The 18,165-nt window shown below is 45.7% G+C and overlaps 1 protein-coding gene across 1 annotated transcript in view; it reads right to left on the minus strand.

Moving 5' to 3' along the window:
- The window catches only part of LOC120061883 (gamma-aminobutyric acid receptor subunit alpha-2-like), a 55,816-nt gene that overhangs the window by 9,750 nt on the left and 27,901 nt on the right, over window positions 1-18,165 (minus strand). Inside the window, exons 7-8 of the mRNA XM_039011660.1 lie at window positions 14,984-15,136; window positions 9,307-9,509 (exon numbers count right to left, since the gene is read on the minus strand). Coding sequence (XP_038867588.1) covers window positions 9,307-9,509; window positions 14,984-15,136 — 356 coding nt within the window. The remainder of the gene's footprint in view (window positions 1-9,306; window positions 9,510-14,983; window positions 15,137-18,165) is intronic.

Here is an 18,165-nt window from a genome sequence, read left to right on the forward strand (position 1 = left end):
ATCTCAGTGCTAGAGGCATCACTACAGACCCTGGTTTGATTCCAGGCTGTATCTCAACCGGCCGTGATTGGGAGTCCCATAGGGTGGCGCACAATTGGCCCAGCATCGTCCGGGTTAGGGTTTGGCCGGGGTAGGCTGTCATTGTCAATAAGAATGTGTTCTTAACTGACTTGCCTAGTTAAATAAAGCTTAAATAAATAAAAAGTTGTGAGCCAACCGGCCTCACAACTACAGACCACATGTACAGTTGAAGTTGGAAGTTTACATACAGTTTTTCACAATCCCTGACATTTAATCCCAGTAAAAATTCCCTGTTTTAGGTCAGTTAGGATCACCAATTTATTTTAAGAATGTGAAATGTCAGAAAAATAGTAGAGAGAATGATTTATTTCAGCTTTCATTTCTTTCATCACATTCCCAGTGGGTCAGAAGTTTACATACCCTCAATTAGTATTTAGTAGCAATGCCTTTAAATTGTTTAACTTGGGTCAAATGTTTCGGGTAGCCTTCCACTAGCTTCCCACAATAAGTTGGATGAATTTTGGCCCATTCCTCCTGACAGAGCTGGTGTAACTGAATCAGGTTTGTAGGCCTCCTTATTCGCACATGCTTCTTCAGTTCTGCCCACAAATTTTAGATGGGATTGAGGTCAGGGCTTTGTGATGGCCACTCCAATACCTTGACTTTATTGTCCTTAAGCCATTTTGCCACAACTTTGGAAGTATGCTTTTGGTCATTGTCCATTTGGAAGACCCATTTGCGACCAAGCTCTAACTTTCTGACTGATGTCTTGAGATATTGGTTCAATATATCCACATCATTTTCCCAGCTCACGATGCCATCTATTTTGTGAAGTGCACCAGTCCCTCCTGCAGCAAAGCACCCCCACAACATGATGCTTCCACCCCCGTGTTTCACGGTTAGGATGGTGTTCTTTGGCTTGCAAGCCTCTCCCCTTTTCCTCCAAACATAACGATGGTCATTATGGTCAAACAGTTCTATTTTTGTTTCATCAGACCGGAGGACATTTCTCCAAAAAGTATGATCTTTGTCCCCATGTGTAGTTGCAAACCGTAGTCTGGCTTTTTTTATGGCGGTTTTGGAGCAGTGGCTTCTTCCTTGCTGAGTGGCCTTTCAGGTTATGTCGATATAGGACTCGTTTTACTGTGGATATAGATACTTTTGTACCTGTTTCCTCCAGCATCTTCACAAGGTCCTTTGCTGTTGTTCTGGGATTGATTTGCACTTCTCGCACCAAAGTACGTTCATCTCTAGGAGACAGAACCCATCTCCTTCCTGAGCGGTATGACGGCTGCATGGTCCAATGGTGTTTATACTTGCGTACTATTGTTTGTGCAGATGAATGTGGTACCTTCAGGCGTTTGGAAGTTGCTCCCAAGGATGAACCAGACTTGTGGAGGTCTACCATTTTTTTTGCTGAGGCTAGGCTGATTTCTTTTGATTTTCCATTGATGTCAAGCAAAGAGGCACTGAGTTTGAAGGTAGGCCTTGAAATACATCCACAGTGATACAGTGAATTATAAGTGAAATAATCTGTCTGTAAACAATTGTTGGAAAAATGACTTGTGTCCTGCACAAAGTAGATGTCCTAACCGAATTACCAAAACTATAGTTTGTTAACAAGAAATGTGTGGAGTGGTTGAAAAACGAGTTTTAATGACTCCAACCTAAGTGTGTGTAAACTTCCAACTTCAACTGTATGGTGTTGTGTGGGCGAGCGGTTTGTTGATGTCGACGTTGTGAACAGAGTGCCCCATGGTGGCGTTGAGGCAGGCATAAGCTACGGACAACAAACAGAATTGCATTTTATTGATGGCAATTTGAATGCACAACAATACCGTGATGAGATCCTGAGGCCCTTTTTTGTTGTTGTTATCTGTGACCAACAGATGCATATTGTCACAACTTCCGCCGAAGTCAGCTCCTCTCCTTGTTCGGGCGGCGTTCGGCGGTCAACGTCACCGGCTTTCTAGCCATCGCGCTCCATTTTTCATTTTCCATTTGTTTTGTCTTGTTCCCTGCACACCTGGTTTTCATTCCCAATCACACTACATATATTTATTCCTCTGTTCCCCCTCAAGTCTTTGCGTGAAATTGTTTGTGTGTTACGTGTTTTTGTACACACTAGGCTAGCGTTCGGTTTTCCGTGTTATTACACAAAGCTTGTTTGTATTGCTATACATTTGATGTTTTGTGACTGTTTTGCGTGTTTTACACTTTGCCTTGATGGCTGGAGGTTTTTGACGCAGCTGCGTCCGTCTGTATCTCTCTCCTGCCGAAATAAAGTGTGCGCCTGTTCACAATTCTCTGCTCTCCTGCACCTGACTTCACCACAAGTACGCACAAGCCCAAGAATTTCACACCCACCATGGAGTCAGCAGGAGCAGGTACCCCGGTCAGAGGAGTCGAGGAGCACGTGGCAATGCTGCATCATCTCGGTGCCATGATGGATCACGTTGTCCAGACCATGGACTGCTGGGAGAGACAGGAAGTCTCGACCGCCTCGACCAGCGCAACCGGGGTTACCTCTACCCGTCCCGTCCGGATCCAGTTCCAGTGGGATGCATCTCTCCCTTTCCAGGGAGTATGATTGGACGGCAGTATAGTGCAAGGGGTTCCTTTTACAACTGGACTTATACCTGGCCACCGTTCGGGAAGGGAGAGAGTGTCCGCCCTCGTCTCATGCCTCTCAGGGAGAGCTCTGGAGTGGGCAAACGCCATATGGGGAGAAGGAGACACGGCGTTGGACCACTTCGAGGAGTTCACCCGCCGCTTCCCGGGCCATCTTTGACCATCCGCCCGAAGGAAGAGCGGCGGGGGAACGGCTCTTCCATTTGAGGCAGGGGACGAGGAGCGCACAGGTGTTCGCGCTGGAATTCCGGACCTTGGCCGCCGGAGCAGGATGAAACGAAAAGGGCCCTCATCGACCACTATCGATGCAGCCTGTGCGAGGACGTCCGACGGGAGTTGGCCTGCAGGGATGCCACCATCATCTTTGACCAACTGGGGGATCTGTCCATCCGGTTGGATAACCTGCAGGTCACCCGTGGACGTCCAGAGGGGGCTCTGTCAGTTCCATCTTCCAGCACTCCCGCTCCGGTGCCCATGGAGCTGGGAGAGGCTGCGCGTAGGAAGGCTGGAGGAGGGGCCTTCACGTGCACCATCTGTGGCCGCAGAGGGCACACTGCCAGTCGGTGCCGGGTTGGTCCCTCTCGGATTCGAGGCAGCAGGCAGGGCACTCTGGTGTCACCCCAGGTGAGTCTGCACCACTCTCATCCAGAGTCCTCTGTTGTCCACCTGTTTGTACCTGTTTGTTTCCCTGAGTTCTCCCGGCATTCCCAGCATAAGGCGCTCGTCGATACAGGCGCAGCTGGGAATTTTATCGATAGAGCGTTAGCCTTTAGTTTAGGGATCCCCATTATTCCTGTGGTTAGACCTTTCCCGGTTCACGCTCTGGATAGTGGACCATTAGGGTCCGGGCTAATCAGGGAAGCCACCATCTCCCTGGCCATGGAGACGCAAGGGGGTCACGAGGAGAGAATCAGTCTCTTTCTCATTGACTCTCCTGCGTTTCCCGTGGTACTAGGCCTTCCCTGGTTGGCTCGTCATAACCCCACCATTTCCTGGCAACAGAGGGCTCTCACGGGGTGGTCGCGAGAGTGCTCGGGGAGGTGTGTAGGGGTTTCCGTTGGTGCTACCATGGTGGAAAGTCCAGACCAGGTCTCCACCGTGCGCATCCCCCCAGAATATGCAGATTTGGCTTTCGCCTTCTGTAAAAAGAAGGCGACTCAATTACCACCCCATCAACGGGGGGATTGTGCAATAAATCTCTTGGTAGACGCTGCACTTCCCAAGAGTCACGTGTATCCCCTGTCGCAAGCGGAGACGGCGGCTATGGAGACATATGTCTCTGAATCCCTGCGTCAGGGGTACATTCGGTCCTCCGCCTCCTCGAGTTTATTTTTTGTGAAGAAGAAGGATGGAGGTCTGCGCCCGTGCATTGACTATCGAGGTCTCAATCAAATCACGGTGAGGTACAGTTACCAGCTACCTCTTATCGCCACGGCGATTGAATCAATGCACGGGGCGCGCTTCTTCACTAAACTGGATCTCAGGAGTGCGTACAATCTGGTGCGTATCCGAGAGGGAGAGAAGATGGCGTTTAGTATCACCTCAGGCATGATGACGGCGTTGAGTACCTCATCATGCCGTACGGGTTGATGAATGCTCCATCAGTCTTCCAATCCTTTGTAGACGAGATTTTCAGGGACCTGCACGGGCAGGGTGTAGTGGTGTATATTGATGACATTCTGATATACTCCGCTACACGCGCCAAACATGTTTCCTTGGTGCGCAAGGTACTTGGACGACTGTTGGAGCATGACCTGTACGTCAAGGCTGAGAAATGCCTGTTCTTTCAGCAGGCCGTCTCCTTCCTAGGGTATCGCATTTCCACATCAGGGGTGGAGATGGAGAGTGACCGCATTGCAGCCGTGCGTAATTGGCCGACTCCCTCCACGGTTAAGGGAGGTGCAGCGATTTTTAGGGTTTGCCAATTACTACCGGAGATCTATCCGGAGTTTTGGCCAGGTGGCTGCTCCCATTACCTCACTGCTGAAGGGGGGTCCAGTACGTCTGCAGTGGTCGGTTGAGGCGGACAGGGCTTTTGGGCACCTAAGAGCTCTGTTTACCTGGCCCATCCGGATCCCTCTTTGGCATTCATAGTGGAGATGGGTGTGTCCGATGCTGGGATTGGAGCCGTGCTCTCTCAGCGCTCGAGCATGCCACCAAAGATCCGCCCCTGTGCTTTCTTCTCGAAGAAGCTCAGCCCGGCGGAGCAGAACTATGATGTGGGGGACCGGGAGCTGTTGGCTGTGGTTAAGGCTTTGAAGGCATGGAGACATTGGCTTGAGGGGCTAAACGCACTTTCCTCATCTGGACTGACCACCACAACCTGGAGTACATCCGGGCAGCGAGGAGACTGAATCCTCGTCAGGCAAGGTGGGCCATGTTCTTTACCCGTTTTATGTTTACCCTGTCCTACAGACCAGGTTCCCAGAATGTGAAGGCAGATGCACTGTCCTGGCTGTATGACACAGAGGAGCGGCCCATGGATCAGACTCCCATTCTCCCGGCCTCCTGCCTGGTAGCGCCGGTCGCGTGGGAGCTGGACCCGGACATTGAGCAGGCGTTGCGTACAGAGCCCGCTCCACTCCAGTGTCCCGTCGGGTGTCGGTACATTCCGTCTGCTGTCCGTGACCAGTTGATCTATTGGGCCCACACATCTCCCTCCTCTGGTCATCCGGGGATCGGTCGGACGGTGCGCTGTCTGACTGGGAAGTACTGGTGGCCCACCTTGGCTAAGGACGTGAGGGTTTATGTTTCCTCCTGCTCGGTGTGCGCCCAGTGTAAGGCTCCCAGGCACCTGCCCAAGGGTAAGCTACATCCCTTACCCATTCCACAACGGCCTTGGTCACACCTGTCGGTGGATTTCCTGATGGATCTTCCTCCTTCACAGGGAAACACCACAATCCTGGTCGTTGTGGATAGTTTTTCTAAGTCCTGTCGTCTCCTCCCTCTGCCCGGTCTCCCTACAGCCCTACAAACCGCGGAGGCCCTGTTTACACACGTCTTCCGGCACTACGGGGTGCCTGAGGATATAGTGTCTGATCGAGGTCCCCAGTTCACGTCGAGAGTCTGGAGGGCGTTCATGGAACGTCTGGGGGTCTCGATCAGCCTCACCTCGGGTTTTCACCCCAAGAGTAATGGGCAGGTGGAGAAAGCGAACCAGGATGTGGGCAGGTTTCTGCAGTCCTATTGCCAGGACCGGCCGGGGGAGTGGGTGGCGTTCGTGCCCTCACTCCGCCACTCCTCCACTAACCTCTCCCCCTTTCAGTCTGTATTGGGGTACCAGCCAGTTCTGGCACCGTGGCATCAGAGTCAGATCGAGGCTCCTGCGGTGGACGATTGGTTCAGGCGCTTGGAGGAGACATGGAAAGCCACCCATGGTCACCTTCAGCGGGCCGCGCTGCGCCAAAAGACCAGCGCGTACCGTCACTGCAGTGAGGCGGGGGACCGGGTCTGGCTCTCGACCCGAAACCTGCCCCTCCGCCTGCCCTGCCGGAAGCTGCGTCCGCGGTTTGTGGGGCCATTCAAAGTCCTGAGGAGAGTGAACGAGGTATGTTACAGTTTACAGCTTCCACCTGATTACCATATTAACCCCTCGTTCCATGTGTCTCTCCTCAGGCCGGTGGTGGTTGGTCCACTCCAGGAGTCTAAGGTGCGGGAGGTTCCTCCGCCTCCTCTGGACATCGAGGGGGCCCCAGCGTACTCCGTCCGTTCCATCCTGGACTCAAGGCGCCGGGCAGGGGGCCTTCAGTACCCCGTGGAGTGGGAGGGGTACGGTCCGGAGGAGAGGTGCTGGGTTCCGGTGGCGGATGTGTTGGACCCTGAACTTCTACGGGAGTTCCACTGTCGCCGGCCGGATCGCCCTGTGCCTCGACCTCCAGGTCGTCCCCGAGGCCGGTGTCAGCGCGCGGCTCGGGGGGGGGGGGGGGGGGTACTGTCACGACTTCTGCCGAAGTCAGCTCCTCTCCTTGTTCGGGCGGCGTTCGGCTGGTCGACAAAGATTGTTTTAGTCGAGCAGTAACAAATAAATATATATTTGCGCCCATCTCAGTAAACTAATTCATTGCTGAGGGGTAGACTAAAAGCCAATTTATGCCTGATTCTAAAATGTGGTCGCAGGCTCCATATGGAGGGTGTGACGCAATTGCCAAATCAATCTCTGTACCTCATCGCCATGTGCCTCCCAAATGTTGTAACAATGCCGAGGGCTCTGTATGATTGTTTGACGGTAGGTGGAGGCGGTACATCCTGTATAAACACAAACTCACTTCCTTGACAACAGCCCTGCACTGCTCCGCGAAGCTCAAGGAGTATGAATGCCCTGACTTCTGCTGAGGCCATATCACCATAAATGCTGCATGGCCAATGCAGATGTCGGATTGACCGTGCGCCCAGATGCACAATGCACTTCTCTCTCCAGAATGCACTGTCTCCTGACAATTTGTGCACATTCACTGTTTTATAACTTAATTGTGTGAATTGTTTGTGTTTGATTGTTAGTGTATATCAATTTCCCATTACATATATCACCAGTAGTACATTTACCATTAATTCCTATCATTTCTAATGTACAATGTTTGTTACTTTGGTTACGGTTATTTATTTTAATACATTCAATATTATTATTCCAGTTTTCCTGTTCTCATTGGCTGAGTGCACACATTGTTTGCAGAGTGCACAACCTATACTACAGTTGTGAAAAACAAGTTTTAGTTTATTTAATTCCATTTACGAGTTCTGTCAATTTAGTCATTGTCTTTAGTTTGGAGCGCTCCTGTCAATGTTGAGTAAGGACACACATGCATAGAGGTAGACCTATAGGCTACCTGGCCTGCTCGCAAATGTAGACATATTAATGTGTTCATTTGGGGATCTGACAGTATGTCTGATTGGCTTAACGCACCACCCCTAATGCCCTGTGGAGGTTCTCAAAGTAATGTTTTCTTCACCTCAAACAGCAAGCATACAACGTCTGTTTTTACGCAAGAGAAATTTCAGTGATTGGACAAGACGAACTACCAATTAGGGGAAAAAAGGGGTAAAAGTACAATACATTTTTTTAAATAAATGGTAAGATAAATTGCCATTCCACATGAGAAAGGCTGCGAACTCCTCAGGTAGCCTATTACCGGAAACTTCAGGAGATTAATGGCAGAATCTGCGAAAGCCAGCACGAGAGGGAGGCGAAGAGTTGGGTCAGGTTTAGGTTATTTTTTAAATACATTTTTTATGGTTATCTAGATCTCTTGAGGCATCAAACTGTAAGCTTAAAGCATCAGACAAGCTCAATGCATTTAGTTAATTTTGTTAAAACACAGGGTGTGTTTATATATGGAAAAATACACGTTTAAAAATGTTGAGCAATAGATTGCTCGAAAGAACAGACAACTTTTGGTCACCAAAATGTTTTTTTTGTTGGGACAGAAACAATTGACAAATCAACATTTGTATATTTTCAAAATTCATGTTTATCTTTTTCAATATTCCTACATGAATATAAAACAAAAGTTATTGAAATCAAAATACTACTCATATTACACATAATATGCTTTGTAGCACCTATGGAGTCTTAAAGCAGGCCTGGGTAAATATGCCAACTTTGATAATCATTTTTCAATTATGCTTTTAGATACAAATGTCCAATATATGTCAACAAACCTTCCTCTGAAGGACTCTTCTATTCATTACATTTCGTGAAAATCTCAAAATCTGGTTCTTTTTTTTTTGTTTAGGTTTCGTGAGGACCCACTGGGCAAATCAACGTTGTTTCCACGACATTTCAGTGAAATTACATTGAACCAACGTGGAATAGAAGTTGAATTGACGTCTGTACCCAGTTGTGAATTACTCACGAAATGCTGCTTTCCATTCTACCGACCTAGCCACTGTAATTTCCCATTCAATTCAGCTGTCATACTGTAGGTTAACGGTAAATGGTTAGGGATTATCTGATCAAAAGTATGTATTTTCATTTACTTTTATTACTTTGAATGAGCACTGAAATATCCAGTATATTTAAATATATCTGCTTTTTTAAAGAGGAATACGGACATTCTGAGGGATGTATTCAAACTAAGCCCCAACCGTTCCACTTCACTTTTTAGTTTATTTGTGGTGTCTAACTAATGAACTGATGCAAAGTGTGTCACAGCAAATGTTTATTACCCCCACAAAGTCTGATTCACTTCAAACTGATCTTCCCACACAGATAGTCTTTCTCACTGTATGACTCTTTCACAGTTTCCCTCTCCATATGTTATTTTCTGTAATCTCAACCCATTTATCCTGGCTATGCTTCATGGGGTCCCAATTTACTCTCCCTCCCTGAACATAAAGTTTAAAAAAAGGCTGTGACCTTCTGCGTTTGTATCGCCTTATTGTTTTCTCTGATCTGTATGGTTGTAGGCAACTATATGTGTGTTTATACATTCATTACGTAAATCCATTCATATGCACATGGTCTTCGAGCTCCAGTATTCCCCGTGGCTGTCGCACATGGAACGACCTGAATGCTGATGCAAACACAGCACATTCTGAGGCCCTCTGGTTGGAAATCATATGGAAATGGGTTGGCCCCATCAAAACAAAAAGATCACCATGGATTCTCTCTGAACATGCTGCATGTCAGGCAATCGGAGGGGGATATGCTTCCGTTACCTTGTCATTCACAATGCTCTTCCCGTCCCAGGCCCAGCCGCGCTTTGTGAAGTAGTTGACGGTGGCAAACTCGATGAGGGCGGAGAAGACAAAGGCGTAGCAGACAGCGATGAACCAGTCCATGGCCGTGGCGTAGGCCACCTTGGGGAGGGAGTTACGAGCACTTATACTCAGGGTGGTCATTGTCAGCACAGTGGTTACACCTAGGGGAACAGCAAACAGTTTCAGTTTGGTCAGTTCCCTTTGATTATCATTCAATCATTTTAAGTACTTTATCTACAGATACTATGTACAGCCAAGTAATTACATTCTGGTTAGCAAAGAAGAGTAGGCATATAGTAATAACATGGTATAATGGCGACTTAATATACAGTGTTACTATTTTATGTGACATCTTGTACAAAAGGCTGTGGAGAAATAGTAGTTATCACAGTGTTGTAGAATAGATTGAAGTTCATCATATCAGAGCTGTAGCTCTGTGGAGCAGAGCATGCTGGGCGATCTCCAGCTCCTGTGTTTCCCTCACTAGTTAGCCAGTGTGCGTCCTGGCTGATATGTAAATTTAGGTACATATTCGAGTCGCAACAAAATGTAATATAATGTTGCAGATATGGTTCCGAATGACACAATTTGTGACCTGTTTCAGGAAACTAGGCGTATGTCGTGAGTCACTGCTTCACAGGAGAACCGTTTGAACGTAAACTTTTATTTTTTATCAAAATGCGTTTTTGGCAGAAATGCCTCCTCGAACATGTGAACTTTCATGTGCCTTAATAACAAACTTGTATGCTATCTGTAAATACGAATACACATTTTTAATTACGAGCCTCATTGGTTTAGCCAAAGAAAAAGCCAACAACCTTCCCGCTAGCCATGATTGGCTGAGAAAATGAGTGGGTTGGAGATGCCGAGAGATGAGTTTGGATTGGTCTGCCATATAGCACGCTTCTGTCTATTTGAGCTGGTCAGTATGCCTAGGTAATCCTGTCTAACGTGTATTAAAACTGCATAAGTGTTGATCTCCAATTTCTGGAGGACAGTTTTATCGAGAAGGAGATGGAGAAACCACCTGTCTCCGGATTACATCTTCAAACAAAGGGCAACCATGTCATCCGACAGGAGACACGCCCAACCATGAATGATGTAAGCTACATTTTCAGATATGATATGTTTCTTATTTTGACAGAAACAGCCATTTGCTTGGCTAGCTATAGCCTAATGTTAGCAAGCTAACATTGAACCTGGTTGGTTAGCTACCTGCAGATTCATGCAGGGCAGTAATGTCATGAGTTGTCATTATGGTTCATTGTTTACCTAGTTAGCTAGCTAACGTTAGCTGGCTGGCTCGCTAGCTAACATTACGTGTATGACCTTATTATTCATATCTCAGAGCCATTTGCTTAGCTAGCTAACATTGAACCTGGTTGGATAGCTCCCTGCAGATTCATTTTTATTTTTTATTTCACCTTTATTTAACCAGGTAGGCTAGTTGAGAACAAGTTCTCATTTACAACTGCGACCTGGCCAAGAAAAAGCAAAGCAGTGTGACACAAACAACAACACAGAGTTACACATGGAATAAACAAACATACAGTCAATAATTCAATTGAAAAAACAGTCTATATACAGTGTGTGCAAATGAGGTAACATAAGGGAGGTAAGGCAATAAATAGGCCATAGTGGCAAAATAATTACAATTTAGCAATTAAACACTGGAGTGATAGATGTGCAGAAGATGAATGTGCAAGTAGAGATACTGGGGTGCAACGGAGAAAAAAAAAACAGTATGGGGATGAGGTAGTTGGATGGGATATGTACAGATGGGCTATGTACAGGTGCAGTGATCTGTGGGCTGCTCTGACAGCTGGTGCTTAAAGTTAGTGAGGGAGATATGAGTCTCCAGCTTCAGTGATTTTTGCAATTCGTTCCAGTCATTGGCAGCAGAGAACTGGAAGGAAAGGCAGCCAAATGAGGATTTGGCTTTGGGGGTGACCAGTGAAATATACCTGCTGGAGCGCGTGCTACGCGTGGGTGCTGCTATGGTGATCAGTGAGCTGACATAAGGCGGGGCTTTACCTAGCAAAGACTTATCGATGACCTGGAGTCAGTGGGTTTGTCGACGAATATGAAGTGAGGGCCAGCCAACGAGAGCATACAGGTCACAATGGTGGGTAGTATATGGTTCTTTGGTGACAAAACGGATGGCACTGTGATAGACTGCATCCAATTTGCTGAGTAGAGTGTTGGAGGCTATTTTGTAAATGACATCGCCAAAGTCAAGGATCGATAAGATAGTCAATTTTACGAGGGTATGTTTGGCAGAATGAGTGAAGGATGCTTTGTTGCGAAACAGGAAGCCGATTCTAGATTTCATGCAGGGTAGTAACGTCATGAGTTGGGATTATGCTTCATTGTTTACATAGCTAGCTAGCTTCCTTAACAAAAGTCTATGCAAGTAACCATTTTGGGTGCATTCGTAAATTCAGCCTGGACATCTACTCCGATTTCAGAGCACTCTCGTCTGAGTGTGCCAGAGAGCGCAGAATAACTGATGAATTTACAAATGCTCAACACTCTTTGAATATGGCCGATATCAGTAAACGTTGGCAGAAAGCATAATTAAATTGTTGCCAGCAGCACAGTTACAGTCACCAACGCTCTGGATAACATGAAAACAGCCTAACCAGCTCTGCTAGGGCGAGTAAAATGGTCAGAGTGGGGTGTTCTCTCAGTATGTGTCTGGAAGTAGCTAGCAAGCTAGCCAATGTTAGCCAGTTAGCTTGGGTGCTTGACTGCCGCATCAAAGTTCGGATCAACCCTACTCATCGGCCAGAGCGTCCAGTGTGCGCTCTGAATTTACAAACGGTCAATCTGACAGCACAGTTGCAGTCACCATTGCTCTGGATAACATAACAGCCTAACCAGCTCTGCTAGGGTGAGTAATGTTCAGTGAGTTGTTCTCTCTCACTTAGATGTCTGGAAGCAACTAGCAAGTTAACTTGGGTGCTGTTAAGAGATGGGTGGGGCTAAAGCTTAAGAGGGTGTGAACAATGCTGAATGGGTGTAGACAATGAATAGTTATTCAATAGTTGTACCAAAACATTCAAAGGCCATTTTCTCAAAAGTGAGTTTACAAGTTTATCAACTTTCAAAGCAAAATTACTTTCACATTGTTCGTCAACTGTAAGAGTACGATATTCCATTTTGTAGCTCTAAAAGTCTCTACTTTTATCCAAATTAAAAAACACAATTTGAAATGTTTCTACAGAAGATGGTCAGTCACATTTCACGTGTATAACATCTAAAGACCTGCATTACTATACTGAGAGCTTTTCCATTTCTAAAAAGACGTATTTGGGCGTTTTTGGAGCGTTTGTTCAAGCTTTTTCAGATCCCCGTACTGCACAACGAGGATGAAAACTAAATCGGTGGATGGGGTGAAGTGAAATCGTTAAAAAAAGTGTCTGGATGCCATTTACATCAACCATGAAGTAAAAACATTGTCTCTGCAAATAAGAGATGAGCCTGTATTCACTCAAATTGTATTTTTAGAACTAAGGTTGAGAATAAACGCTTACATTTCTTGAACCAATTTTTTTTCTTATCTGCAGAAAAGACATGAATTCACTGCCCACTTCGCCGAGGTTGTAGTATCTGTGGCACTGAAATATGAGGAGCCTTAAAGGGACACGGAGAATAATAAACCAACCGACTCCCCCTATTCAGAGCAAACCCAATCCTATCTAGAAATGTCCTGATCCTTTAAAGCTGGTTACACAACTATGTCCCATTCTACCGTGAACACATCAGGATGGTTGTTGGCAGTGCTGCATACACACGAACATACAGTACTAACACCCTCAAAAGTGTATGCCAGGCTAACACAGCCTCCCTTCAGTATTACCAAACCAATCTACCAGTAAAGCCTGGAACAGACATTCCACCATAAACGGGATAAAAAAAAGGTAACTTGTAAAAGGTAATTATCACGAAACCTAAATTATTTGTATCATTTGTATTAAGCAGAAAACATGATACTTATCATACAGTAACTGCTAAAATGAACCAATTTTTTCACTAGTTGGAGTTATGTGGCCTTTAGAGTCATACAGCTCCAGGGTACATTTTTAACTGCCATCTTCAGTCAAAAGTTGCTTGCTCTGTTTACATGATTCATTCAGAAAGGTTATTCACACCAGAAGTTGCCGACTTTATAGTGTAATGTGCTTATTCTTTATATAATATATTGTGTTTATCATGTGCGAATGGTAATCATCTCTGCAGTGATAGCACTCTGCTGACATGTTTTAAAATGACCAAATAAAATGGGTCAATCAATGTCTGCCCATGTGTATAGAGCATATTTTTGCAGTCTATGTTAGTCCATGGGGGAATATTAACCCAATGAGCCCCGCCGTTGCGCCAGCGTGATTTAGGACTTCTAACCCCTTTTAAACGTTGTATTTGACCTACATTCTGGGTTGCACCATTGGATTTGTCTATTTCTTCTGATTAACGTGGAGCTGAACTTGAGCGGTGTTTGTGAGACGAGGGCGGATTCCGAAGGGGCCGGGTCTTTTTTTAACAAAATCGTCTGTAGCATCAGAATGGTTTGAGCTTCAAACTATTAAAAGCTGAGACTCTCAGGAACACCCACTTGTGACATGTTTTGCTCCATGAAGCTCACAAGCTACACGAGTCATTAGAAGGTCAGGTGTTTTTCTACATAGAAGATCATAGGAAATCCCGGGATAAAGTATCTATACTACTGTAATAAACTCACATAGTTGCTGTCACAAACTCCACACAGTTGTCACTGACAAGTTGAATATTCATTTCCCACTGATCAAACAATTTCTGTACTTAGAGAATTCATATAAATTAATTTTAATCAGGTCTTTGCTTTGGCAGGCCTTATTTTTTTATTGACATTTGTCAATTAAACTCATGAATGCAACTGTTTATGTCAAATTGTTTTGTGTTCTACCTGTATCCCTGGTTGTCCTGAAAAGAAAATGGTAAAACACTTCATTGTGAGGCTAAATATAAGGGCTGGACATGCAGATAAATTAAAGTCAGATAAATAAAAACACCTATTTTTGCTGAGGTCTGGCATTGGCTACCAAACAACCCCCTGCTTTTCGTAAACGGGCTAAGTTCTGATCACACTATTAAGCTAGCCCTCCTCTTGGCCCCTAGCACTAAATTCAATTACCTTGCTATGGCAGAACAAACACTCACTTGGCTTTTCAGGCGGTCGCACAGGATCACATTGGAACAAGGGTTGCTCATTCATTACACAGTAATACAAACAGCTATACCGCAGAGTGGGTCGGAAAACAGGCAAACGGACACACAGGGCACATCTTCAAGGCTCCTGGCACCACAGAGCAACACTGAACTGCAATTAGGCGGTCTGCATGACATGATAACTTGCCACTACTACGTCACCAATGCAGGACCAAGCCAAAATAAAACAGGGAGGAGGAGATAAAGAGATATAGTGAGTAGTGAGACAGGGTAAGAAGAGGACCAATGCTTGGGTAAGTAACAAAAAAAATGGTGGGAGAAAGCAGGAGAGATATCGATAGAGCAAAAGGGTTACACACAAATGCTCTCAAACTTTTGTGCATATCTCCCTTTGACATCAAAGCAGGATAGGTGGCCCCATACTCACCAAACACAGTCCTAGCTGGCACGGACTCTCTGTTCAGCCAGAAGGACACTTGGGAGAGGATGACAGTCATGATGCATGGTAGATAGGTCTGTATCACAAAGTAACCAATCTTCCGCTTCAAATGAAAATGTGCCGTCATGACAGTGTATTCGCCTGTAGAGAGAAATAGTGCTTTATTAACTTATACTGCCCAAACTAGAGTACCACTCTTTAAAGGGTAGCCATATTCATTCACGTACAATTATATTTGTTTTTTCACTGCGAATTCATAATAATATGGATGTGGATACTTTGGGTGTGATATGCAATGTTAGAAAAATTGTGTACTTTTCAAATTTCAAACAAGGCCAATTGAATTGAGCATTGCACATGGTAACTGTATAACCGCATCTGAAAACTAAAGCGCATCCGAGGACATTAAATAATGCCAATGACGCAACAGCATGCACGACTCGTAACGGGAAAATATCTAAAAAAAGAGCCCAAGATTAGAGATGAGTAGAGAAAGATGTGTGTTACCCATGGCAACAGAACAGAGAAATATATCTCATTTGTTGTGATTCTGCAATAAAGGCCTTGATACTGCCACTTGGCAGAAGGAAAGCGTGATTTTTGTTTCTGGCTAATCGCAAAATATTTGGTATCCCTGTTATTCAAGAGCACTTACAGTATTGCCTGCTTTACACCCATTTAGAGGGAGTCTTAACGCTTTCCACAACAGGTGGAGAACATGGGATCATATGGACACTTGACTAAGTGCTTGAGGATCTGGCCTACGCAGGTGATCTCGCTATTCTTGCAAGTTGACATCGGGACGTGCAGGCAAAAAAACTCAGAAGTTGGCAGACCGCACGAATGGCAGGACTCAACATCAACATTCAAAAAGACAAAAAAAACATTATGGTGATCACCAAAAACCAACACCAACAACGCTGCTGTGGAAGAGGTGGATGAGTTCATTTGTCTTGGGAGAAAGATGAGCGAGGACGGCAATTCCCTGAGCGACGTGACCACCATGTTAAGACCAGTATGGAGAGCTAAGAACATCAGCCTATCACTCAAAATCTGCATCTTCAAAAGCAATGTCCTCAGAGGTGGATGGAGGTATGTACGTAACCCTTCTGCCACGGCTAGGGTTGGCAGTGCCAGAGACATGGATCTCACCCTTCACCCCTGGCTGAAGATGAAGACCACAGATTGGGCTGTTGCTCTTCTGCCCAACGGGGGCGGGTGGAGGTGTGTGGACTTCACTACCTGGCGTCAGCTTGGGGAGGATATCAACAGCCGGATACTAAGATCCTGGGCCACCAAGAATGGGAAATACTGAAGATACTAATCTCAACCTCCAAACCCGGTGGTGTCCTGGAGACGGTGGTGGTGAGGGACTTGCATTGTTCTAAAGCAGCAGATGGGAGGTGGCTAGCCTGCCTTCCCCTATAGCTTGTTAAGTCAGCCACATTTGATGGGGAATGGAGTAGACCAGGGGAAGGATGCCTTCCCTGCAGATGAGCAATACACTCTCATTACAGAATGAGGCAGGAGACATAGGGCAGCGCTGACATAGCCCTCTGTTGGTGTAAATGGAGATGGAGAGCCTGGTTCTAGACAGCTTCAGCCTCCTGTCGGCACTGATGACGCCAGCATGCCTCCACTTGAGATGCACATTTTCATGAATTCATTCAAATGTACAAATATTAACTTATTAGTATAAGTTAAAAAAAATAGTTATTTTGTCATTTCCGGTCAACTCATTCGCTTTGGAAAACATCCCGTGTCCTCTCTGTGAAAATTAAATGATTCTATAAAACAATTTAGCTGTTATGTTTGTGGCCCGATGCAAGATGTCCCTCACACTCAAGCCTCAGAGTACAGTTAGTCGTGCCAAACGACCTAGTTTACCGCAACGGTAGACTAGACACTGACACGGCACTAATGAATGATTCATTTAAACACAATCAGCAAATATGTAGGGGATAGTAAAACGAAGGGATTCAGTGACGGGGGCTCCTCCGTATTTCACTTGGACAATGCTCTTAGTGGCACTTAAGCCCAGGAATTCAATCTTTTAAGCACTGCACTTTCAGACCAGTGGCATATGACTGAATCATTTAGTAGAGATCGTAGGGCTTTCTCCTCAATGAGAACAGACTAGAAATTCCCATTGGATGTTAAAACATCCAACAGTAATTTTCTCTACATCGTTGGAATGTAAACTTATGGGTAGTAATGGATAGTGGCACTAAACCCGGGAGTGTGTGATGTCTAAGTGAAGGGGAAGAAGAAGAAGAAGAAGAAGAAGAAGGGAAGGAAGGAGGAGGAGAATAGATCCACGCTGCATAGAACCAGACTGACCTGGTCATGAAGATCCTCAAGAGTGTTTCAAACATGTAGTGACTTGTGTGACGAGAGTGCTCCCCAGAGACGCATGCGGAGACATGCAGAGGGGGGCAGATACTAATCATTGAAGACCACTACATTGGCCACCGTATTGATCCGCTTTGCTGCCAAAGTCATGGTGACAAGACAATCCATGCCACATAGCTGGAGCGCATCCTGGATTTCTCTGAGGTTTCTCTGAGGTTTCCCTGAGGTTTCTCTCTGGCTTCTCTGTGGCTATAAATAACTATTATTCTGTATTTTCCTAGGAGCTTTTGGCATTATTCAAAGCAGCCAACATATCCCTAGTATATTTTGCTTTTATTTCAAATGGTGGAGCTCAGTCAAGAAATGTAATGTAATAAAAAAAAAATATATAATTCCACGGTGCCTTCTGCTTTCCCTCAGTATTACACATATTTTGTAACACCCCTAAAATCAGATGAAAAACTGCATTTCGAAAGGTCACAATGCTCAATACTGACCAACAACCTGTTCGCCATACAGCTAAAACGAGCCTGTCTGTCTCTTGGTGGAGTGTATGTGTGACTGTCGGATGCCTCTCCTTACGCTAAGGACTCCCCTCCAACCCCTTTGTTGACAGCTTTTTTTCCATCTGTTCCTATACACAGACTTTTCCTTCCCTTTTTTACTGTGTGTTTGTTTCACAGCCCAGAACACAGCATTTCTTCCCCATTTATTGCTCTGGTGCACTTTTGTGAGACAAGGCTTCTCTTGTGTCTTACGATGGCTCCAAAATAAGACCAGCAGCAGCAGTACAGCTCAGGAATAAGGAGGCGGCCCTC

The sequence above is a fragment of the Salvelinus namaycush genome, chromosome 17 (genome assembly GCF_016432855.1).
Source record: "Salvelinus namaycush isolate Seneca chromosome 17, SaNama_1.0, whole genome shotgun sequence".
Taxonomy (NCBI): Eukaryota; Metazoa; Chordata; class Actinopteri; order Salmoniformes; family Salmonidae; genus Salvelinus; species Salvelinus namaycush.